Here is a 25,388-nt window from a genome sequence, read left to right as displayed (position 1 = left end):
GGTAGGATTAGAGGGAAGGGGTTTGGTTAGGGGATAGAAAGTATCATTATACAATCAATGCAAGTCCATGCAATGTTCTCACTACAGTGAAACAAACGTGTGTGTGCATGCGCTTAATGAAAAGAAAAGCATAGAATTCAGAATTTAAATAAAGGATTTGAATCTAAAAATCTGAGATTCTCAATGATGGCATCATTAAAAATGATTGCTATTACCTCAGACTGAAGAACTATAGTAAAAAAAATAATAATGTACTTCAAAACAAATTAATGTAATTAGAGTTAAATAAGACAAATTCTATGATACTATGATGTAGATTGTCAATGCCAGAACTGGTTGAGCATAAACACATCTGCACACTAACCAGTAGAGGGCATATTTTCAAATAAAATTGTTCCTGTTTGCAGTGTATTATTAAAGGGATGGTTTGGTCATGCACTCACCCTCTTGTTGCGCCAAGTTCTGTATGACATTGTTTCATTAAACAGAAATAAAAATAATTTGTAGCATGTTTTAACAAATAATGTTTTAGCAAATAACATTTACCACATTATATAAACTTTATCACATTTATTCAAATTTTGACCTAAAACTGAAAGAAGGAAGGAAAGAAAGAAACGAGGCCAAATGGTAGAATTTATTTTCCCCATGCTGATAGTTTAAAATTGTTAATATTTATGCTGACCAGTGGTCTCATTAGGTAATAGATGATGAATTGTCACATTTGATCAGAATATTTACATTTTAAATGAATTGCAAATATTTTTGTAGTTCTGGTGGAGCGGATCCCCTGGGTGCCCCCTGAATGCATCTTAGACCCTAAAAGCCTGAGTCTTGCCTCAGACAAATGGAGCTTTGGTACAACTTTATGGGAGATTTGCAGCGGAGGAGAAAAACCACTTGCCAGCATGGACAGCTCCAAGGTAAAGCAACACCTGTGTCCTCAGAATACTAATACAATAAATATAAATCAGAAAAACCTGTTCGTAGTAAGAAATGCTGTTAAAAGAATAAGCAGGACCTCTCAAAGAACATCGTCTTTCTATATTTCTCTATTCAGAAACACTTGTTCTATGAAAATCGGCACCAGCTATCTGCTCCCAAGTGGACAGAGCTGGCTAACCTGATCAACAGCTGCATGGACTACGAGCCAACATTCAGACCTTCATTCAGAGCCATCATACGAGACCTCAACAGTCTCTTTTGCCCAGGTCAGTACAGTCACTCTATAATACACACAGATTTGACATGTCACAATTTAATCGTGTTGTTTCTCTTGGACTTGCTGTGTAATGTTGAGTGATGAAATGTGTTTGCAGATTATGAGATTGTGAAGGAGAGCGACATTTTACCCAGTAAAGCAGGAGCATCTGCACTGAGCACTGGAGCATTTCAGAATGAGGATCTAGTGCAGTTCGAGGAGAGACATCTCATTTTCCTGCAGCAGCTTGGCAAGGTAGACACCAACAACCATTAAAATCACTTTTTGTTTTGTATATAACCTATGTTCAGCAGTTTCTGTATTTATTTTTTTTTTTTCTTGACCGAAATTAATTGTATTCAGCAAGGATGCATTAAATTGTCCAAAAGTGACAACAAAGACATTTCTAATGTTCCTAAAGATTTATATTTCAAATAAATGCTGTTCTTTTGATCTTTATATTCATCAAGGAATCCTGTGTCACAGTTTCTCCAAAATATTAAGCAGCATCACTGATCTCTGCATTGTTAATAATAATAATAAATGTTTCTTGAGCACTAAGAATACTGCAGTAATGGCTGCTGAAAATGTAGCTTTGCTATCACAAGAAAAACAGTTTTTTATATTTTTAATATTTTACAATATTACTGCTTTGACTTTCATTTTGATCAAATAAAGTCTTGGCGAGCTTAAGAGACTTCTTTCAAAAACATTGAAAAAACTTTTGAACGGTTGTGTTTATGTGAATTGTCGATTTGCTTCATATTTCTTTATTGCTTAAAGGAGAGCAAGAAGTTAAGCTATAAAAATAATGTTCATAATTTCTATTACCACAGTTAATTATTTTATTAAGTATGTGGAAAATAGTAAAAATAAATATGTGTGCTAATCAACTCATCACAGTAATTATCTCCTGTTTCAGGGAAATTTCGGCAGTGTGGAAATGTGCAGGTACGACCCCCTGCAGGACAACACCGGTGAGGTTGTGGCAGTGAAAAAGTTGCAACACAGCACTACTGAGCACATCCGTGACTTTGAGCGGGAAATCGAGATCCTCAAATCTCTCCAGCATGAGAACATTGTGAAATACAAAGGCGTGTGCTACAGTGCAGGTACGGGATTGGAAGGTTGTGTTGTGAAACCTTGTCATTACGCCCACACATTTCCACAGAATTTGGACAACAGACACATTTTTTTTACACACACTTGTGTTTTGCATTTTAGAGCTTCCAATAAATGTAATTTCAAAAAGATTTTGTTATATTTGGCTAAATTGATATTTTTGGAGTCTAGTACAGTCAGCTGCATTAGCACATTCTGTCATATTTAAGCTTGTTTTCACACTTAGTTCAGTTGCTTGGTCTGAATCAAAGTTGGATTCCAGACAAACAACAAGGAATTAAACTAGTGGTATTTAGGATATATAGACGGTTGAGCGAGTGTGAAGTGACGTGTGGCCAAGTATGGTGTCCCATACATGGAATTTGTGCTCTGCATTTAACCCATCCACGTGCACACACTCACAGTAGTGAACACACACCCGGAGCAGTGGGCAGCCACATTGCTGTGGCACCCGGGAAGCAGTTGGGGGTTCGGTGCCTTGCTCAGTCGTGGTATTGAAGGTGGAAGAGAACGCTGTACATTCACTCCCCCCACCTACAATTTCTGCTGGAATTGCAACATTTGGGTTACAAGTACGACTCTCTAACCATTAGGCCACGACTGCCCTCAAAGGTTTAATAGTCTATACCACTAGTGGTCAAACCAGAAAATACAAATTTCCACTCATTTATCAGCATTGACATTTCTTTGAACACCAGTGACTGGGCATTATAAAGGCCATGTTTTGATTCATATTAATATTCCTCTAATTAAATCTGCAGTCCGTAAGTTATGCCTCTTTGTTGCCTTCTCTGTTTGAAACCTGCAATTGCAGTTATCTGCGGAATTATCATTTTACATGGGTTGTGAAAAAGTGAAAGTGAAAAGTCGTGACATTTGCCAAGTATGGTAACCCATACTCTGAATTTGTGCTCTGCATTTAACCCATCCAAGTGCACACACACAGCAGTGAGAAATGAGCACACCGTGAACACACACCCGGAGCAGTGGGCAGCTATATCCAGTGCCCGGGGAGCAACTGGGGGTTCAGTGCCTTGCTCAAGGGCACTTCAGCCATGGGTATTGAGTGTGAAAGAGAGCGCTGTTCATTCATTCCCCACCCACCTACAACTCCTGCCAGCACTGAGACTCGAACCTGCGACCTTCGGGTTACAAGTCCAACGCTCTAACCATTAGGCCACAGCTGTGCATCAGCATGGCTCCTTAGTGCGGATGAATCTAATGTTTTTAGGTGTATTTTGGCTGGCAGACATGACGTTGTGTCAGGGAGTGGCACCCGTCTCTTGGTATAAAAGGAGCGACGCAACCAGGGCCATTGCAAGGGTTGGAAGAGATAAGGGGCTTAGCCCCTAAGAAAAAGACCACCCACCCCATTACATGAGGGTAAATGACCAACAAGGTTCTGAATAAAATGAAAATCACAATTTATTTTTTTTTTATTTAAAATACACAACTCTTTATCTATTTTGTATCTATATTATATATTTTGATCATTATGAAATCAGTGTTTATATACAAACTATAATCTTTATCCATGTACTATGATTATTTTAATGGGGTCATATGATGTGATTTCAAGTTTTCCTTTCTCTTTGGAGTGTTACATCTGTTTGTGAATAGATAAGATCTGTAAAGTTGCAAAGACTAAAGTCTCAAACCCAAAGAGATATTCTTTATAAAAGTTAAGACTCGTCCACACTCTCCTAAAATGGCTTTTTTAAACACATCCCCACATGTCTGCGTCACGATGTGGGAAAATTTGCATAACGCCGCCCAAATGTTCACGCAAAGAAATAAGGCATAACTTTATTGTTGCTGCCACCACCACCGCCATGTTGTGAAGACACCTGTGTGTTTCGTTGTGAAAGCGAAATTACTTTGTTTGGTCTAGCAAAAGAGGACACGACTAGAAATCAGTGGTTAAGTTGTATTTACAACACTGTTCCAGAACAGTTCAACCCAAATATTCAGATGTGTGCAACACATTTTATGGGGGACTGTTTCCTGATCCTGGGACAGTAGACTACAATTCCTGCTGTTCTGACTCACAGACTGTCAGTACGTTTACATTGATGATTCAAATGCGAGTTTTGAGCAGTGTAGAGTTGTGTTTGTTGTTTCTCCGATCACAAATGCTGACATGGTTTTATGTTTATGTGGCGCGATGCAACACAAATCATAAAAAGACAGTATAAGTCATTATAATCCGTAATTATGTCCCCACTGAATGCAACAAATGCCTCATTTATAATGGGTTTTAATGTTTGTGTCTGGTTGTCCCGGGAGACAGCATCATAGTATGCTGAGGGGCGTAACATTTCCGTCACACGTTTGAGGCATTCGCCCAATCACAAAGCACTGGATAACTGGCCAATCAGAGCACGCCTCGTTTTTCAGACTGATGAGCTTTGTAAAAATCGACACATTTCAGAAAGGCGGGGCATAGAGGAGAAACAATAATGTACAGTATGTGGAAAATAATGTGTTTTTTGAACCTTAAACCGCATAAACACATTTCATTGCACCAAATACACAAAATAATGTTCTTTTTAGCAACATCATATGACCTTTTTAATGTTTTACTTTTAGAATTTTTGACTATAATATACCCCTTTTACTATATAAAAACAGTAAACAAAATAAGAAATATCACTATTGTAATAACACTGTTTCACTATAATTTACAAAACAGAGTATTTAAGAATAAATATAATAATTATTATACAATTGTATTTTAGAGAATTGTTTATTTTACAGAAAACTGCAGGGTGATCTGTTAACATGCAGGGAGACATAACTATCAATCATTAGAAATGTCTAAGGTTTTATTATAAAAAAAAAAAATTATTATGAAATCTATGACCGTAATTTCTTAATTTTTGTCAGGAAATCTTATGCAGATAGAGACGTTTTACTTGATGAAACATCAATACAATAAACATACGATTGTAACAATATATGGTATATTTGTGTTCTTCACGCAACCTTAGGTATTTTTATAAGAATAAAGCATATGTATAATGCATGTTAATCGACTTAGCCAGTATAGAATATATCACTATATAGAATACTATAAAATAGCATGATTTCTGCCTCGTCCTGTGATATAAAACCGTGTCAGATCACAGTTATTTAAAACACTCGGCTTCTGTTATTAAGTGAATTTGGACTAAAAACGTCATTAAATGTTCTCTTTGTTGTCGACTTTGTAAACAGGCTCACACACATTACAAAACTGAATCGCACGCGTGCTACTAAATTCATCGCACTGTTTTTTTTCACAATTTTTTTTTCATTTGTCGCATTGTACAGCCCTGTAAAATAAGCGGTAATCTACTACAGCCAGCAGCGCAGACTTTTCATCATGGATTTCTAATGCTTTGGGAACAAATTAAAAGTCATTAAACATTTTATCTAGGAAGTAAAACATGTTCCATCTTCAAAAAGATCAGGGGCTTTTGACAAAACATCGGTGGCTTAAGCCCCCAAACACTAATGGATGCAACATCATTGCGACATTCAAAAACCTCTTCTCACTTCATATCAGAAGCCTACTCTACTCAGAAAGCCATCAACTGGTCTCCACGCTGATTGTTGGCTAGTCATTTGGTACTGCGCTTTCACCTACACCCTCAATCGGCACTCCAGATCTTTGCCACATCTTTGCTCATGCAGGAACAACATTCCATGCAAAGACACACACCAGGCCTGTTTTTCATGTCTTGGGCTGAAACATGCTCAAATGGTAATCAAAAGTCCTGGCTCCTGTGAGCACTGTGTGGCTTCACCATGAAGAGTCTCCGTCGCAAGTTAGCATGCCTAGCTAGCTTGTCAGGCCAGGATGCCCTCATGTCAGCTAAAAGAGAACAGAACACCGATCCCATAAAGGAGGTGAACCACTTAAATTCTGTCCAAGTGCATGTTCACACCTGCACAGTACAGACCACAAACTCATTTCCAACTCAGCCACACAATGGCACCAGAACGTTACAAGTAAACTACTGGCAAGAATGCACACGGTCCCGCTGGGTACTGAGAACAGTACAGTTCGGTTACAATCTGCAGTTTGCCACTTGTCCCCTGCAGTTCAAAGGAATAATTCATTCTCAGGTGCAGGGAGGATTAGGGCATGTTCTTCAGGAGAAGATTACTTCCCTGTTGAACGAAAGGGCAGTAAAGGTTGTACCGCCCAAAGAAAGCCAACTCAGGAAATTCCTGAGGTTTGCATTCCTTGGTGTGGCATAAGAATATCTAGTTTTTCCTTTCGGGCTGTTCCTCAGCCTGAGAGTGTCCTAAATATCTACTGAAAGATCAGAGCGCACCTCTGGGTATAGATGCACCATCGCACAAGTGGCCATGCACTCTCCTTTACGCATTTCCTACCGATAGCTTTGATATCCCCAGTCCTTCACAGAGTGAGGGAGGAGGGACTGAAAATGTTACTGATAGCTCCTCGGTGGCCAGGGAAATATTGGCTGGCAGAGATCATATGCAGAGCCATGGTCCCTGCCGCTGCACAGGGATCTGCTGTCACAGGCAGGGGGGAGATTTTTCATCCTCATCCAGAGTGCCTGGCAAGTGAGTGGTTTAATTTGAATGTGACTGGTCTGCCACCCCTTGACACAACATCATGTCTGCCAGCTATTTGGGGCTGGTGAAATGTAATCGGGCTTCTGAGGAATATGCAGAAGTGGTGTATCCCATAGTGAGACACCTCACATAAAGGGGACCTATTATGGCCCTTTTTACAAGATGTAAAATAAGTCTCTGATGTCCCTAGAGTGTGTGTGGGAAGTTTTAGCTTAAAAAACCTTACAGATCATTTTATTATAGCTTGTTAAAATTGCCACTTTTAGGGTATGAGCCAAAATGCACCGTTTTTGTCTTTTCCTTTAAATGCAAATGAGCTGGTGCTATAGTGGAGAAAAGGGCGGAGCTTCAAGAGCTCAAGCTCTGCAGCAGTCTCTATTGCAAGCTCCGTGCTAGCCTTTGCAAATAAACACAAACAGAAAACACACTCTGTTTAAAAATCAGTTATCTGATGGTACTGTGCATAAAAAATGCACTTTATGAATTACACAGATGGGAGCATGGCACGATAAAAATAACTCATGGTGCCATACAAACTTTATAAGCCCCACTTGTGATAATGAGCTCGACTGATTCCAGCGGTCGAATTCACATTGTTTTCATATACAGTTTTAACTCCCACATTCCTATTCACGATCATTCTGGTAGCACGTGAAGACAGCGTCAGTTAAAACAGATAGACAATGGTAGCTTTAGCAACATTAGCCTTACAGAGTGCCAAGAAGCTCTTTCAGAAAGGCAATTTGGAAAACTAACGCATGATACTTACTTTTTCTGGAGGTGTAGCTGGATCACGAACAGGTGGCACTGCTCCATCCTTCAGGAGCAACTTTTGTGCAAAACCTGCTTTATACTGACCCTCATTCACAAAGCAGTATAATGATTTGCGCAGACATAGAAAAATTTGGGTGGAGTTGAGGGAGCATTTTCCTCGAAAAACAAAATGAATCCACCTTGTCTTCAGCGGCTCAGATTTCGGGAGTAAGGAGAGAGCTATGTGGATTCATACATCCAGCTGCAGAAGCGCTTGGGAGACATTCTCGTCAGTGCAGCAATGGCGGACTGTGAACTCGCTGTGGACTCACTCAGGGCAGTTCTATGTTATAACGGCAGTGTCTGTCAACATTCGTGGGCGGGGCCTGAGGCTAATGTGAAGTCACATTAGCACCAGGTCAGAAAACAGGTAGTTGGGAGACACTGCTTATGATCTATGGTGATTAAAAGAAAAGGAGTGAGTGGATTTTTATCATTATAGGGTGGTTGTGTACACACACTTCCAACACACATTTATGTCCAAACACCATGCAAAAGTGAATTTTAGTGAATAGGTCCCACTTAATGTTATCAGAGAACCAGGAATATGCAAGTAACCTATCGTTTTGAACACTGATTGGTTATGTACTTGCTAAATATTTTTGATTTTAGATAATTTGGCAAAAACAGTTATGGAATGCAGCTTTAATATCATTCTTATGATGTTGAAACCCTTGACATCAGTCTCTCAATTGACCAGCACAATAACTGCATTTATATTTGTTAATATAAACATTTTTGCAGTGCAGTTCAAACATATATTAAAGAATAAACATTTTCTAAATGCATGTGGGGCAGGGCCATATGAACTTTGTTACAGCATGGTTTTGATCTTATTGCAAACATTTCATCCATGTATATGCTAATTTTTTTTTTTTTTTAAATGTTTCTAAATTTTGAATCAAAATATTATAACTTGGTCCTCCGGTGAAACAAGATCCAATCATCCACTAAAACTCTGCCCCTTTCTTGCAGTTGACTACAATCTCACTAAACAAACCAGACTCTGTCTCAATTGGACTTGGGTCCACAGTAGAAGTTCTAGTATGAAAGTGCCCCAATCGACTGCATAGTTTTCTCCCGCACTCAGTACAGGAAATGTGAAATTCCATCTAGCCAAAGCTTTTTTTTATTGAAGAAATTCAGTAGATCTCTGCTTTTGTCTTAATTTTGGTTTATTGTAAGCTTTAGCATGATTTCTTGTTCTCTTAGGAAGGAGAAACTTACGATTGGTTATGGAGTACCTGCCCCACGGCAGTCTACGGGACTATCTCAACAAGAACAGAGACAGGATTGACCACAAGAAACTTCTGCATTATGCATCTCAAATATGCAAGGTAATGAGGGCTTTTACTGTTACATCAGTGGTTTCCAACCTGGGGTCTCAAGATGACTAAAAACGATTTCAAATAAGCTTTGAATTAAGATAAAACAATTTCAGATGTTTTTCTTTTTATTCAGTCAGCAACCGTCTTGTTTTTTCTTGGAAGGACCAGCATTCCCACTTTCTCGGAAAACTAAGACTCATATTAAAAGTGTGAGTTATAAACCTGGAAAAGGTTTAATACAATATTAAGACTCCATGGGCATTTTTGATAATAAATATACATTTTATAATTATATTTTATAATTATTTCTATTTGATAATATATTTTTAGTGTGTATATATATATATATATATATATATATATATATATATATATATATATATATATATATATATATATATATTATATATATATATATATATATATACTAAAATATATTATCAAATAGAAATCACAAACAACTAGAAAAGTCATGGGGTCTTTGAATATTGTTGTGAACTCTAAGGTTGAGAACAACTCTCATATAGTAGTAATAACTTGCGTCTCTACTAATTTTGGTCTGTAAGCCTCTTCTTTCTTTCTGTTCATTTCAAACATGTTTTTATTGTTCAAACTTGCAAGTCTTTCCCTTTTTTGCATTTTCTTCTTCCCACGTCAGTGTTGAATCTCCTTAAATAGTCACATCTGCTCTTATGTCTCTACAGGGCATGGAATACCTTGCGACAAAGCGGTACATTCACAGAGACCTGGCCACACGTAACATCCTGGTGGAGAGTGAGTTCAAGGTGAAGATTGGTGACTTTGGCTTGACCAAGGTTTTACCTCAGGGCAAAGAGTACTACAAGGTTAAAGAACCTGGAGAGAGTCCAATATTCTGGTACATTTCATTTGTTTTCATTCAAACCCATACAACTTTCATGCTTCTGTGAAACACATTGAGCAGAAGGATTCACAGAAGAAAGTTGTGCTTGTGATGTGTTTGTTGTGTTCGTTAGGTAGTGAATTGTTGTTCGTTGTGACAGGTATGCACCCGAGTCTCTAACTGAGAGCAAGTTCTCAGTAGCGTCAGACATCTGGAGTTTTGGAGTGGTTCTGTACGAACTCTTTACATACAGTGACAAGCTCTGTAGCCCACCTACAGTAAGTTTCTTGTTTTTTTTCTGCATACGTGATTTCCTTGCACATGTCTTAAGGGCAGCTTTTAACAGTTGCTTGTTTTGAATTGTTTTTATGTAAATCACACGGTTGTGGAAATTGACCTCAGGGAGTAACTGTGTAATAAGAATCTGTTTTGTTTTGTTTTTGTCTTGTTCAGGTATTTCTGAGTATGATGGGAGGGGGACAAGCAGGGACAAACAATAGTATATCATCTCATTGAGCTCTTGAAAAGAGGAAACCGTTTACCCCAGCCTATGGGCTGTCCTTCAGAGGTACACAATGTCTTAATCAGATCAAGACCCTCACAGCTAATGTACAGTTGTCATAAGGTTTATTCACAAACATAAAGCCAACGTATAGTGCAAAAATGCTATTAAGAATCTGAAGGCATTTGACATTTCGTCTCCTTGGAATTACAAGGTTCTATCTGCATTCCGAGTAACTTTGAGATTTTGAGGTTTAAAGTTTTTGCATTCCATTCGACTTTGTTGTTTTTTAAATAAAAATTCCCACAATCTACACAACATTAACAAAATCTATCACATCGTGTAAATAAGTTGTCACAGAATAGGAATATGTGAATAACTCAATTTTGACAGAAATGTCAGACAGAACCTTATAATTCCAAGGGGACGATTTATACCCCATAAATAATATTGCACATATTATTTATGGGGTATAAATGTTCATCAAAGAAGCCTTAAAAAACATCCGTTTCCAAAAAATTAAGCAGCACAACTGTTTTCAACACTAATAATAAGAAATGTTTCTTGAGAACTAAATAAGCATATTATGATACACGATTTCTGAAGGATCATGTGACACTGAAGACTGGAGTAATGGGTGCTGAAAATTAAATTTTGCAATCATAGTAATAAATTACTTTTTAAAATATATCCAAACAGAAAACCATTATTTTAAATTATAAGTGATGTTTCACAATTTTAATGTTTAATAAATACCATATTTTTTCTTCAAAATGTACTGTATGTATGAGGTGTCTGGCAATTTCAAATCAGCAAATTTTAAAGGATTCACTTTTTGAATTCTTTTAGATGTGCGAGATCATGCAGGAATGCTGGGACAATGATCTTAGTCTTCGGCCACCCTTCAAGGAGCTCGCTCTCCGCATAGACTTGATCCAGGACAGCAGCGATTCAGACCGATATTCCCAAGTGCCTGCGTTTTAAGAAAGAAGCTTCACTCGCTCACCGCTGCCATGCAGATACCCAGCCCTGAGCCTGTCCTCCTGCCCTGTCTGCTGTCTTAATTTGTTTCTTTGTGCCATTTACGGCAGATCTGACCCCAGGACTTGATCACCTCATCTTCTGACCGAACGAACAGTTAAGGTCATTTATATCAAGAAATGGTTTCTCTTTTGCTAGCAGTGCTGGCATGCGCCTCTTTATCAGCGATGGAATGAATCAATCGTTTTTTCTTAAATGCAAGAGCTGTGCATTTTTACATCCACGTGTTTGTATGTACATATATAAAGATGATTTTATAATTTTATAAAAATGAAATGAAGAACTGTTTGAAAGCAGTGTCATGTAAATTAAGATTTCAAAAAGATATATAATTGTTTATAGGTTGTTTGTTGTAATGCAGGTGGTGTCTGATTGAAAAGATAAAAGATCTTGCTATTGTAAGTCTTTCTATTTTCTTTGAATAAAAAAAGCTAATACATTTCAGTCCTCGTCACAGCTCCATTAATGAGCCACTTTCAAATGGTGTTAACCCCCATTAACCTTTTCAGCATGTGTTACAATCTCTAGCTGTAAGTGCAGTGCGGCGGAAACACAGAAGCTGCATCTGAAGTGGCATTTAGATGCATATACACACTGTTTAAGGCGAGGCATGAATGCTTTAAACTGCAGTTATAAAAGTACTTGAAAATGTTAAATTAAAACCTTCAGCAGGTAGCAGCAAGTCACTGTTTATACCGAATCATTTTAACGGTTGATTAATTCAGGAACGAAACACCGTCATGTTTTTCAAAGATGCAAAACAGTGCTGTGGCTTTGTTTGGAACCATTTTGTTGGCGAAATAGAGCAACAACAACAACAAAAATAGGCAATATGCTGTCTAAAACGCAAGTCTCTTAATATTAACTTATTGTTTATTTAACTGTTATTTAAAATCAATCACATTTGTGATTTTTGCAAGAAAAAAAATCCCACTCTTCATGTGATATTGATCAACTATACGAAATGGTATAAATATATACATTTTCTGTCCCCATATCTTTCATTTTGGGAGCATTCTAAATGCATTTTATTTTACTGTATCATGCAGTGAAAGAACACACTCTAAATTAGCATTCAGTCTAGCTAGCTAGTGTTGAAGCACTCATAACTCCTCTTATAATCAATTAAGATGTCCATACACAGTATGATATTAAATTAATCTCTAACTTTCATCATACGTACATCTGCACTTTGTTGCTTATGATGAGAGAATTCCTATCAGCTAATTCACACACTGCACATACAGCTAGAGATTTTAACACATGCTGAACATGTTTACATGAATATGAAATCTGGCAGGAGGCTGATTCACAGTTTGGATCTCTTATGCAACCAGCTGATGTGTGGAATATATGTTACAACATTCTTTAAGGAATTATTGAGCAGGTTAGGACAGATGAAACAATGAACATCAACATCCTTTTTCATGGTAATAAGGTGGCCGACTTACGGGATATTGCATTATGCTATATTAGGGGATAGACACAAAGGCATATTTAATGCAAAAGTTGTTTTATTTTGCACCATATTTAAGTGGCTATAGTGGCATTTAAAATTGTTGTATATACATCAGTGAAATTAGAAGAAAAAAGTTCATAGAAGAATGGAATATGGCAAGCCTTTTATTCCTTAAAACTATTTTCCACTCATCTGCCTTATTTATGGCCATCAGTGGGACGAAGTAATGAATATAAAAACAGAGATACCAAGACAAAAATGTTGATCTCTGGATTTGATCCAGAACAGCAAGGTCACAAAATGTATTTTTTTTTTTTTTTTTTATTAGTAAAAACCCTACACAAAATAACATTTATGGACATTTAAATGGCGTAATGTAGAAATCTTAGTTGAAGGAATATTTTGTAACAAATAAAAATTAGTTATTTTAAATTTGGTAGAAAACAGAATTTGTGATTGTATTTTCTTCCTTATTGTGACTCATATCAGACCAATATAGCTTCTCCAATGAGAGAAAAAAAATAATGGATGGTGGGACTTGTCCATAAGGAATTAATTGAATCGTTGCATCGTTGTCGCTTCCTAATCTGCTTGTTAAGTCATATCCACCATTTTTAGGTCCAAGCACTTTATCAGATTCCAAAAGCAAACAACAACAAACTGCATTTTAGTTTTCATGATGAATGGCTGAAATGTCAGGCGATGGTAGAACTAATGTTGTTTGTGTGTGCGTGAGGCGCCTATGCAAACGATGGATTAAATCAAATAAAGAAAATAAATGCATTAAGAGTGTCACAAAAACAAGCGTAGCCTATACTTGTTGCAGTTTTTTTTCCCCTTTTATTAATCTGTTAAAATTTATAGCCTGTTATATAGTTTGTTGTGATCTAATTATTTTATTCCTTTTATAGACTTAATTTTCTGTTTTTTCTCCTTTCATAGAAGCGATGCAGGTGCATGATGTGACTTGTTTTACGCTGCTATTTGTGGCATATAAAGCTAAAGCTTGTAAAAACCAAAAAAAAAAAAAAAGACATTCTAATCTTACTGGTTAACGATCGACTAATGAGCTTCGTTTGACGGTCAGGGAAAATAAAAATGAAACAAAAACACTGTAATTCTACAATGCTCCACCGTATTTACTATGCTGTGTGCAAATTCAGGTAACTCAAAAAACTTGCGTACACGAGCTGAGACCAGACACATTAGATTTGATCGTAGCCACTGCTCATGAACATATTGATAAAATTCCAAGTTTTTGCGTTGAAGCGACCATACGCCCAATTTTATGTCGTACTTTTGTGTTTCGTAAATGAGGCCCATGGTGTGCTGTAATGCTTCCAGAAATCACGATTCTAAACTTTATCTCCATAGCAAAATCTCAGTTTGGCTTGACTGTCATTGATCTTTTATGAATCGTTTAAAATATTGGTGTCCGGGACGCAGTGCCCGACTAGCACACACCACAGCTTTTTAGAAGCTTAGCTTTCAACTAGTGTTGGGCGATATGGTAATTTTTCAAATCGTCATATGGCCACCCCGTGAGATCGCCGATTCACGATATTATCATGCGTGCGTGCATGACGGCAAGAGAGAGACTCTCTGTACTTATAGGCAATTTTTATAACTATGTGGTGTTTTAAACCACGCGGGCGCACGAGAGAGAGCCTATGAAAGCACCAATAATCGAAATAATATACTTTTAAACATGCTACTGATAAACAAAAGAATGAAATACATTCTAACATAACTGTGGCATTAAATTCAGTTAGTGAGGGCTCGGTTAAAATATTGCACATATATAGGCCATTCAGATTACTTGTTAAAATACAACGAAATAAAATATAATGAAATACCTTTTATCAGCAGACGATGTACGTCTGTTTGTGGCTGGAGACTCCTTCACCGGCCACAGGCTCTAATCCTCATTTGCGTGCAAGTGTGAAATGCGGTGCTGAAATGAAGTAGCGGGGCAATTTGATAATAATAGCCGAAATATAATAGGCCGCCTAATAAGAATAATAATAATAATTTGATACATTAATAGGAGAATGAGCCTAATATCGTCTTGACTATCGACAAAGACATCTGCTATCGTCGATATCTCTTACTATCATCAATACACGATACTATCATCTATCGGCACAACCCATTTCGTGGTTATATCTTATTTTGGTAAATACACGATGCTATTATTTATTTTCTGATTCAAAATGATTTTTTTGTTTTTCCCATTCTGGTTGGATTTTGTGAGTGTGGACTTTGTCAGTGGCATCATCATCACACTGCTGCAACATTAGGAGGACCTGACCGAGGACAGGACAGGACAGGAGAATAGGTTGGTCGCACCTCTGGTGTAAGTATTTTCCCTAACATAGATGTAGAACATGATTTTAAAACACCGAAAGTACGTACATCATTAATCCTTGCTAGAGAATTATCTATTAGAAAAGCAGCAGTAATTGATCAACAGGGTTTACAACACTGTGGCATAAGATATACAATACAGTATAAACAATTAAAATGCATTAAATGTGGGGAACCGGGGCTTGTTGTCATGCACATTTAGTCCATTGAATATTTGGGTTTATTTTTAAATTCCCATTTCTGTAAATCTTAGCATACCACACACAACCTTGATATCCATGAAGAATACTCTTGTCCTGAGAACAACCTCTTTCAGATAAAATCTACCTTTCAGTTTAGAGCTGACTCTGTATAAACTAAAATAGGCCTATAATAAAAAGATATTGGGGTGGTGTTGTGTTGTTGATAAAAGAGAATTTTTTTTTGTGTTTTTTGTGTTGTGATGTGGTTTTTGGGTTTTAAAAAAAATTTTTTTTCACATATACTGTATTATTGTTTCTCCTCTATGCCCCGCTTTTTCTGAAACTTGTCGTTTTTTACAAAGCTCATTGTTCTGAAAAGCAAGGTGTGCTCTGATTTGCCAGCTATTGCAACGGGATAGAGAAGATGAGGATGAGGCTGGGGGGGGGCTGGGGTATAGTTAATCTATTGTTCCTCCATTGGTATAAAATTAAATAAAATAATTATTTTTAATAATAATTTGCCAATCACCATCGAGTGTTCACTTTCAGCGCTGAGGAGTTTTGAGAAAAGAAACCTTGTAGGGGAGGCTAGCCGAATGTCTCCCACTGCGCTGATAATGTACCAAGTAATTACGATGAGTAGTGATACTGAATATTTGATCACCAACAGATTTACCAAGCTGTCATTCAAACAGAATATACAAATTTTTAAAAAAAGGGTAAAACACACCTAAGCTAGATATAGGGGGTACAGCTGGCGGCTTAGTTAAATGGCTCAACAGGCAGCTCTCTTTTAAAACATACTTTTAAAACCTTATGCGTTGTTGGGGACGTTTTTTGTCCACTAGGGGGTAAAGTTGAGTCTTATTTTTGCCACAACTTTCCCTGTGTTTCAGCAAATGGAATGATTTTTTGGTGACAAATCTTATTTTTACACATATTTTGGGAAAATGCTTTGAAAATTTAAAAAAAAACTCAAAATACACTGGGGCAAATTCACTACCCTTTCGTTATGTTCGTGGATGAAAACATCCACTAAATTAAACTGCTGTAAAATGTATCAGATAAATATTTTTTTTTCTAATTTTTTTGCATAAATCTATAATCAACCTCAGTCCTGATCAAAATTACCAAATCTGTTTTAAAAAAAAAAATCCAAGATTTTAACTCTTTAATTACCAAGTTCATAAATGATTTCACTGATTTTTGGGGAAAAAAACACACAAAATGACATATTTTCACTATAAAAAGTGATTGTGGACTGGATTTTTTTTTACCTTTTATCACAGTCTTGGGCATGTCAAAGATTAGTACACACATTGGCTTTGATGCATTGTTAGTTTTTTTTGCAGCATTAGATTTTATTTTTTTCTCCTCATTTATTGTTCGTGGCTGTTTTTGCCCCATTGACTTCTATTATAACGAATTTTTTTGATTGCAAAGCCATGACACCATATAATCATGCATTCTTGATTGTTGCTGGTTTTCCCTGTTGGGAAGAGGTAAATTTTTTTATTTTTTTTTACAGTTGATCACTAGGTGGGACCATACCCTTTAGATAGGCCTGTGCAAAAAAAGCTTAGTTTTGCTGGTGTTGTGTAGCCTGGAGTTATATGGAGTATAACAGCAAATTTATAGTGTTGTGGTGTGTGTGTGAGAGAGAGAGAGAGAGAGAGAGAAAGAGAGAGTGTGTGAGAGACCTTTGTGCACTTACCTTGTATCTGAAAAAATCAAAATATGCACCTCAGCTCTCAGAACTACATGGAGTAAACGAAAACAAACTAAGTGTACTTATGCACCTGCTGCCCTATCTTAAGGGTTAATGGTCCCACCTAGTGATCAACTGTAAAAATAACAAATTTTACCTCTTCCCACAACAGGGAAAACCACTAACCATCAAGAATGCATGATTTTATGGTGGCATGGCTTTGCACATCAAAAAATATCGTTATAATGGAAGTCAATGGGGCAAAAAAACAGCCACGAACAATAGTGGAGCAATTCATACATCCAGCTGCAGAGCGCTTGGGAGAAATTCTCGGTCGCACAGTGCACGCACACTGCGCGACGGTGCAACTCGCTGTGGATACTCACTCAGGGCAGTTTCTTATGTTATAACGGTCCCCCAGTGTCTGTGTCAAACAATTCGGGGTCGGGGGCTGAGGCTAATGTGAAGTCACATTAGCACCAGGTCAGAAAACAGGTAGTTGGGAGACACTGCTTATGATCTAAGGTGATTTAAAAAAAAAAAAAAGAGTGACTCCTTTGATTTGATTATCATTATAGGGTGGTTGTGTACACACACTTCCAACACACATTTATGTCCAACACCATGCAAAAGTGAATTTTAGTGAATAGGGTCCCACTTAATGTTATCAGAGAACCAGAATATGCAAGTAAACCTATCGTTTTGAACACTGATTGGTTATGTACTTGCCCTCAATATTTTTGATGTTTAGATAATTTGGCAAAAACAGTTTTTATGGATTGCAGCTTTAATATCATTCTTTATGATGTTGAAACCCTTGACATCAGTCTCTCAATTGACCAGCACAATAACTGCATTTATATTTGTTAATATAAACATTTTTGCAGTGCAGTTCAAACATATTAAAGAATAACAGTTTTCTAAATGCATGTGGGGCAGGGCCATATGAACTTTGTTACAGCATGGTTGTGATCTTATTGCAAAACATTTCATCCATGTATATGCTAATTTTTTTTTTTTTTTTAAATGTTTTCTAAATTTTGAATCAAAATATTATAACTTGGTCCTCCGGTGAAACTAAGATCCAATCATCCACTAAAAACTCTGCCCCTTTCTTGCAGTTGACTACAATCTCACTAAACAAACCAGACTCTGTCTCAATTGGACTTGGGTCCACAGTAGAAGTTCTAGTATGAAAGTGCCCCAATCGACTGCATAGCTTTTTCTCCCCGCACTCAGTACAGGAAATGTGAAATTCCATCTAGCCAAAGCTTTTTTTTATTGAAGAAATTCAGTAGATCTCTGCATTTGTCTTAAGTTTGGTTTATTATAAGCTTTAGCATGATTTCTTGTTCTCTTAGGAAGGAGAAACTTACGATTGGTTATGGAGTACCTGCCCCCACGGCAGTCTACGGGACTATCTCAACAAGACAGAGACAGGATTGACCACAAAGAAACTTCTGCATTATGCATCTCAAATATGCAAGGTAATGAGGGCTTTTTACTGTTACATCAGTGGTTTTCAACCTGGGGTCTCAGAGATAACTAAAAACGATTTCAAATAAGCTTTGACATTAAGATATCAAAACAATTTCAGATGTTTTTCCTTTTTATTCAGTCAGCAACCGTCTTGTTTTTTCTTGGAAGGACCAGCATTCCCACTTTCTCGGAAAACTAAGACTCATATTAAAAGTGTGAGTTCTAAACCTGGAAAAGGGTTTAATACAATATTTAAACTCCATGGGCATTTTGATAATAAATATACATTTTTATAATTATATTTTTATAATTATTTCTATTTGATAATATATTTTAGTGTGTAATATAATATATATATATATATATATATAATATATATAATATATAATATAATATTATATATAGTATATATATATATATATATAGATACTAAAATAATTATCAATAGAAAATCACAAACAACTAGAAAAGTCATGGGGTCTTTGAATATTGTTGTGAACTCCTAAGGTTGAGAACAACTCTCATATAGTAGTAATAACTTTGCGTCTCTACTATTTTGGTCTGTAAGGCCTCTTCTTTCTTTCTGTTCATTTCAAACATGTTTTTTATTGTTCAAAACTTGCAAGTCTTTCCCTTTTTTGCAATTTCCTTTCTTCTTCCCACGTCTGTGTTGAATCTCCTTAAAATAGTCACATCTGCTCTTGTGTCTCTACAAGGGCATGGAATACCTTGCAACAAAGCGGTACATTCACAGAGACCTGGCCACACGTAACAATCCTGGTGGAGAGTGAGTTCAAGGTGAAGATTGGTGACTTTGGCTTGACCAAGGTTTTAAACCTCAGGGCAAAGAGTAACTACAAGGTAAAGAACCTGGAGAGAGTCCAATATTCTGGTACATTTCATTTGTTTTCATTCAAACCCATACAACTTTCATGCTTCTGTGAAACACATTGAGCAGAAGGATTCACAGAAGAAAGTTGTGCTTGTGATGGTTTTTTGTTCGTTAGGTGGTTCGTTAGGTAGTGAATTGTTGTTCGTTGTGACAGGTATGCACCCGAGTCTCTAACTGAGAGCAAGTTCTCAGTAGCGTCAGACATCTGGAGTTTTGGAGTGGTTCTGTACGAACTCTTTACATACAGTGACAAGCTCTGTAGCCCACCTACAGTAAGTTTCTTGTTTTTTTTCTGCATACGTGATTTCCTTGCACATGTCTTAAGGGCAGCTTTTAACAGTTGCTCTTGGTTTTGAATTGTTTTTATGTAAATCACACGGTTGTGGAAATTGACCTCAGGGAGTAACTGTGTAATAAGAATCTGTTTTGTTTTGTTTTGTCTTGTTCAGGTATTTCTGAGTATGATGGGAGGGGACAAGCAGGGACAAACAATAGTCTATCATCTCATTGAGCTCTTGAAAAGAGGAAACCGTTTACCCCAGCCTATGGGCTGTCCTTCAGAGGTACACAATGTCTTAATCAGATCAGACCCTCACTGCTAATGTACAGTTGTCATAAGGTTTATTCACAAACATAAAGCCAACGTTATAGTGCAAAAATGCTATTAAGAATCTGAAGGCATTTGACATTTCGTCTCCTTGGAATTACAAGGTTCTATCTGCATTCCGAGTAACTTTGAGATTTTGAGGTTTAAGTTTTTGCATTCCATTCGACTTTGTTGTTTTTTTTAAATAAAAATTCCCACAATGTACACATACAACATTAACAAAATCTATCACACTCGTGTAAATAAGTTGTCACAGAATAGGAATATGTGAATAACTCAATTTTGGACAGAAATGTCAGACAGAAACTTATAAATTCCAAGGGGACGATTATATCCCCCATAAATAATATTGCACATATTATTTATGGGGTATAAATGTTCATCAAAGAAGCCTTAAAAAACATCGTTTCCAAAAAAATTAAGCAGCACAACTGTTTTCAACAGTCTAATAATAAGAAATGTTTCTTGAGCTAACTAAATAAGCATATTATGATACACGATTTCTGAAGGATCATGTGACACTGAAGACTGGTGAGTAATGGCTTGCTGAAAATTAAACATTTTGCAATCATAGTAATAAATTACTTTTTAAAATATATCCAAACAGAAAACCATTATTTTAAATTATAAGTGATGTTTCACAATTTTAATGTTTAATAAATACCATATTTTTTCTTCAAAATGTACTGTATGTATGAGGTGTCTGGCAATTTCAAATCAGCAAATTGTAAAAGGATTTCACTTTTTGAATTCTTTTAGATGTGCGTGCGAGATCATGCAGGAATGCTGGGGACAATGATCTCTAGTCTTCGGCCACCCTTCAAGGAGCTCGCTCTCCGCATAGCACTTGATCCAGGACAGCAGCGATTCAGACCGATATTCCAAGTGCCTGCGTTTTAAGAAAGAAGCTTTCACCTCACTCACCGCTGCCATGCAGATACCCAGCCCTGAGCCTGTCCTCCTGCCCTGTCTGCTGTCTTAATTTGTTTCTTTGTGCCATTTACGGCAGATCTGACCCCAGGACTTGATCACCTCATCTTCTGACCGAACAGTTAAGGTCATTTATATCAAGAATGGGTTTCTCTTTTGCTAGCAGTGCTGGCATGCGCCTCTTTATCAGCGATGGAATGAATCAATCGTTTTCTTAAATGCAAGAGCTGTGCATTTTTACATCCATGTGTTTGTATGTACATATATAAAGATGATTTTATAATTTTATAAAAATGAAATGAAGAACTGTTTGAAAGCAGTGTCATGTAAATTAAGATTTCAAAAAGATATATAATTGTTTATAGGTTGTTTGTTGTAATGCAGGTGGTGTCTGATTGAAAGATAAAAGATCTTGCTATTGTAAGTCTTTTCTATTTTCTTTGAATAAAAAAAGCTAATACATTTCAGTCCTCGTCACAGCTCCATTAATGAGCCACTTTCAAATGGTGTTAACCCCCATTAACCTTTTCAGGATGTGTTACAATCTCTAGCTGTAAGTGCAGTGCGGAGGAAACACAGAAGCTGCATCTGAAGTGGCATTTAGATGCATATACACACTGTTTAAGGCGAGGCATGAACTGCAGTTTAAATGGCATAATAATGTTTTGATATTTGCATTTTTAAACGTTCAAGATATTTGAAATGATTTTTAAAAAAATAAATAAAAAGTTACTTTTAAAATGTTAAATTAAAACCTTCAGCAGGTAGCAGCAAGTCACTGTTTATACCGAATCATTTTAACGGTTGATTAATTCAGGAACGAAACACCGTCATGTTTTTCAAAGATGCAAAACAGTGCTGTGGCTTTTGTTTGGAACCATTTTGTTGGCGAAATAGAGCAACAACAACAAAAATAGGCAATATGCTGTCTAAAACGCAAGTCTCTTAATATTAACTTATTGTTTATTTAACTGTTATTTAAAATCAATCACATTTTGTGATTTTTGCAAGAAAAAAAATCGAATCTTCATGTGATATTGATCAACTATATTAAAATGATATAAATATATACATCATTTTCTGTCCCCATATCTTTCATTTTGGGAGCATTCTAAATGCATTTTATTTTACTGAATCATGCAGTGAAAGAACACACTCTAAATGAGCATTCAGTCTAGCTAGCTAGTGTTGAAGCACTCATAACTCCTCTTATAATCAATTAAGATGTCCATACACAGTATGATATTAAATTAATCTCTAACTTTCATCATACGTACATCTGCACTTTGTTGCTTATGATGAGAGAATTCCTATCAGCTAATTCACACTGCACATACAGCTAGAGATTTTAACACATGCTGAACATGTTTACATGAATATGAAATCTGGCAGGAGGCTGATTCACAGTTTGGATCTCTTATGCAACCAGCTGATGTGTGGAATATATGTTACAACATTCTTTAAGGAATTATTGAGCAGGTTAGGACATATGAAACAATGAACATCAACATCCTTTTTCATTGTAATAAGGTGGCCGACTTACGGGATATTGCATTATGTATATTAGGGGATAGACACAAAGGCAAAAGTTGTTGTTATTTTGCACCATAATAGTGGCATTTAAAAAGTGTTGTATACATCAGTGAAATTAGAAGAAAAAAATTCATAGAAGAATGAAATATGGCAAGCCTTTTATTCCTTAAAACTATTTTCCACTCATCTGCCTTATTTATGGCCATCAGTGGGGAAGTAATAGTAATGAATATAAAAACAGAGATACCAAGACAAAAATGTTGATCTCTGGATTTGATCCAGAACAGCAAGGTCACAAAATGTATTATTATTTTTTTTTACATGTTAGTAAAAACCCTACACAAAATAACATTTATGGACATTTAAATGGCGTAATGTAGAAATCTTAGTTTGAAGGAATATTTTGTAACAAATAAAAATTAGTTATTTTAAATTTGGTAGAAAACAGAATTTGTGATTGTATTTTCTTCCTTATTGTGACTCATATCAGACCAATATAGCTTCTCCAATGAGAGAAAAAAAATAATGGATGGTGGGACTTGTCCATAAGGAATTAATTGAATCGTTGCATCGTTGTCGCTTCCTAATCTGCTTGTTAAGTCCACCATTTTTAGGTCCAAGCACTTTATCAGATTCCAAAAGCAAACAACAACAAACTGCATTTTAGTTTCATGATGAATGGCTGAAATGTCAGGCGATGGTAGAACTAATGTTGTTTGTGTGTGCGTGAGGCGCCTATGCAAACGATGGATTAAATCAAATAAAGAAAATAAATGCATTAAGAGTGTCACAAAAACAAGCGTAGCCTATACTTGTTGCAGTTTTTTTTCCCCTTTTATTAATCTGTTAAAATTTATAGCCTGTTATATAGTTTGTGTGATCTAATTATTTTATTCCTTTTATAGACTTAATTTCTGTTTTTCTCCTTTCATAGAAGCGATGCAGGTGCATGATGTGACTTGTTTACGCTGCTATTTGTGCATATAAAGCTAAAGCCTTGTATAAAACCAAAAAAAAAAAGACATTCTAATCTTACTGGTTAACGATCGACTAATGAGCTTCGTTTGACGGTCAGGAAAATAAAAATGAACAAAACACTGTAATTCTACAATGCTCCACCGTATTTACTATGCTGTGTGCAAATTCAGCTAACTCAAAAACTTGCGTACACGAGCTGAGACCAGACATTAGATTTGATCGTAGCCACCGCTCACGAACATATTGATAAATTCCAAGTTTTGCGTTGAAGCGACCATACGCCCAATTTTATGTCGTACTTTTGTTTCGTAAATGAGGCCCATGGTGTGCTGTAATGCTTCCAGAAATCACGATTCTAAACTTTATCTCCATAGCAAAATCTCAGTTGGCTTGACTGTCATTGATCTTTTATGAATCGTTAAAATATTGGTGTCCGGGACGCAGTGCCCGACTAGCACACACCACAGCTTTTTAGAAGCTTAGCTTTCAACTAGTGTTGGGCAATATTGTTATTTTTCAAATCATCATATCGCCAGCCCGTGAGATCGCCGTTTCACGATATTATCATGCGTGGCGGCAAGAGAGAGACTCTCTGTGCTTATCATAGGCTTTTTCATAACTACGTGGTGTTTTAAACCACGCGGGCGCACAAGAGAGAGCCTATGAAAGCACCAGTATTCGAAATAATATACTTTCAAACATGCTACTGATAAACAAAAGAATGAAATACATTCTAACATAACTGTGGCATTAAATTCAGTTAGTGAGGGCTCGGTTAAAATATTGCACATATATAGGCCATTCAGATTACTTGTTAAAATACAACGAAATACCTTTTATCAGCAGACGATGTACGTCTGTTTGTGGCTGGAGACTCCTTCACCGGCCACAGGCTCTAATCCTCATTTGCGTGCAAGTGTGAAATTGCGGTGCTGAAATGAAGTAGCGGGGCAATTTGATAATAATAGCCGAAATATAATAGGCCGCCTAATAAGAATAATAATAATAATTTGATACATTTATAGGAAAATGAGCCTAATATCGTCTTGACTATCGACAAAGACATCTGCTATCGTCGATATCTCTTACTATCATCGATACACGATACTATCATCTATCGGCACAACCCTACTTTCAATGAATAAATGTTCAATCGGCTTGCCGTACAGAAAAGTTTTGGACAGGCAGGCGGTCGGAAGGGTTGTGGCCAACCTCGTGCGAGTTTATAAATGGAGCCTTTGTCAGTGGCATCATCATCACACTGCTGCAACATTAGGAGGACCTGACCGAGGACAGGACAGGAGAATAGGTTGGTCGCACCTCTGGTGTAAGTATTTTCCCTAACATAGATGTAGAACATGATTTTAAAACACCGAAAGTACGTACATCATTAATCCTTGATAGAGAATTATCTATTAGAAAAGCAGCAGTAATTGATCAACAGGGTTTACAACACTGTGGCATAAGATATACAATACAGTATAAACAATTAAAATGCAGAATATGTAGGGAACCGGGGCTTGTTGTCATGCACATTTAGTCCATTGAATATTTGGGTTTATTTTTAAATTCCCATTTCTGTAAATATTAGCATACCACACACAACCTTGATATCCATGAAGAATACTCTTGTCCTGAGAACAACCTCTTTCAGATAAAATCTACCTTCAGTTTAGAGCTGACTCTGTATAAACTAAAATAGGCCTATAAAAAGACCTTAAAGGGGTCATATGACGTTGCTAAAAAAAGAACATTATTTTGTGTATTTGGTGTAATGAAATGCGGTTTAAGGAT

At 36.6% G+C, this 25,388-nt stretch overlaps 1 protein-coding gene across 1 annotated transcript in view; it reads left to right on the top strand.

Moving 5' to 3' along the window:
- Positions 1–11,557, top strand: part of jak2b (Janus kinase 2b) — a 46,699-nt gene extending 35,142 nt beyond the window's left edge. The window contains 10 exon segments of the mRNA XM_042756733.1: positions 772–923; positions 1,061–1,211; positions 1,320–1,456; positions 2,124–2,313; positions 8,939–9,063; positions 9,759–9,931; positions 10,077–10,194; positions 10,370–10,390; positions 10,392–10,484; positions 11,268–11,557. Coding sequence (XP_042612667.1) covers positions 772–923; positions 1,061–1,211; positions 1,320–1,456; positions 2,124–2,313; positions 8,939–9,063; positions 9,759–9,931; positions 10,077–10,194; positions 10,370–10,390; positions 10,392–10,484; positions 11,268–11,402 — 1,295 coding nt within the window. The 3' untranslated portion in view covers positions 11,403–11,557.
- Positions 11,558–25,388: the final 13,831 nt, after the last annotated feature.

The sequence above is a fragment of the Cyprinus carpio genome, chromosome A5, assembly GCF_018340385.1.
Source record: "Cyprinus carpio isolate SPL01 chromosome A5, ASM1834038v1, whole genome shotgun sequence".
Lineage (NCBI taxonomy): Eukaryota > Metazoa > Chordata > Actinopteri > Cypriniformes > Cyprinidae > Cyprinus > Cyprinus carpio.
The sequence above is the reverse complement of the archived record's forward strand: the minus strand, read 5'-3'. Positions and strand labels throughout refer to the sequence as shown.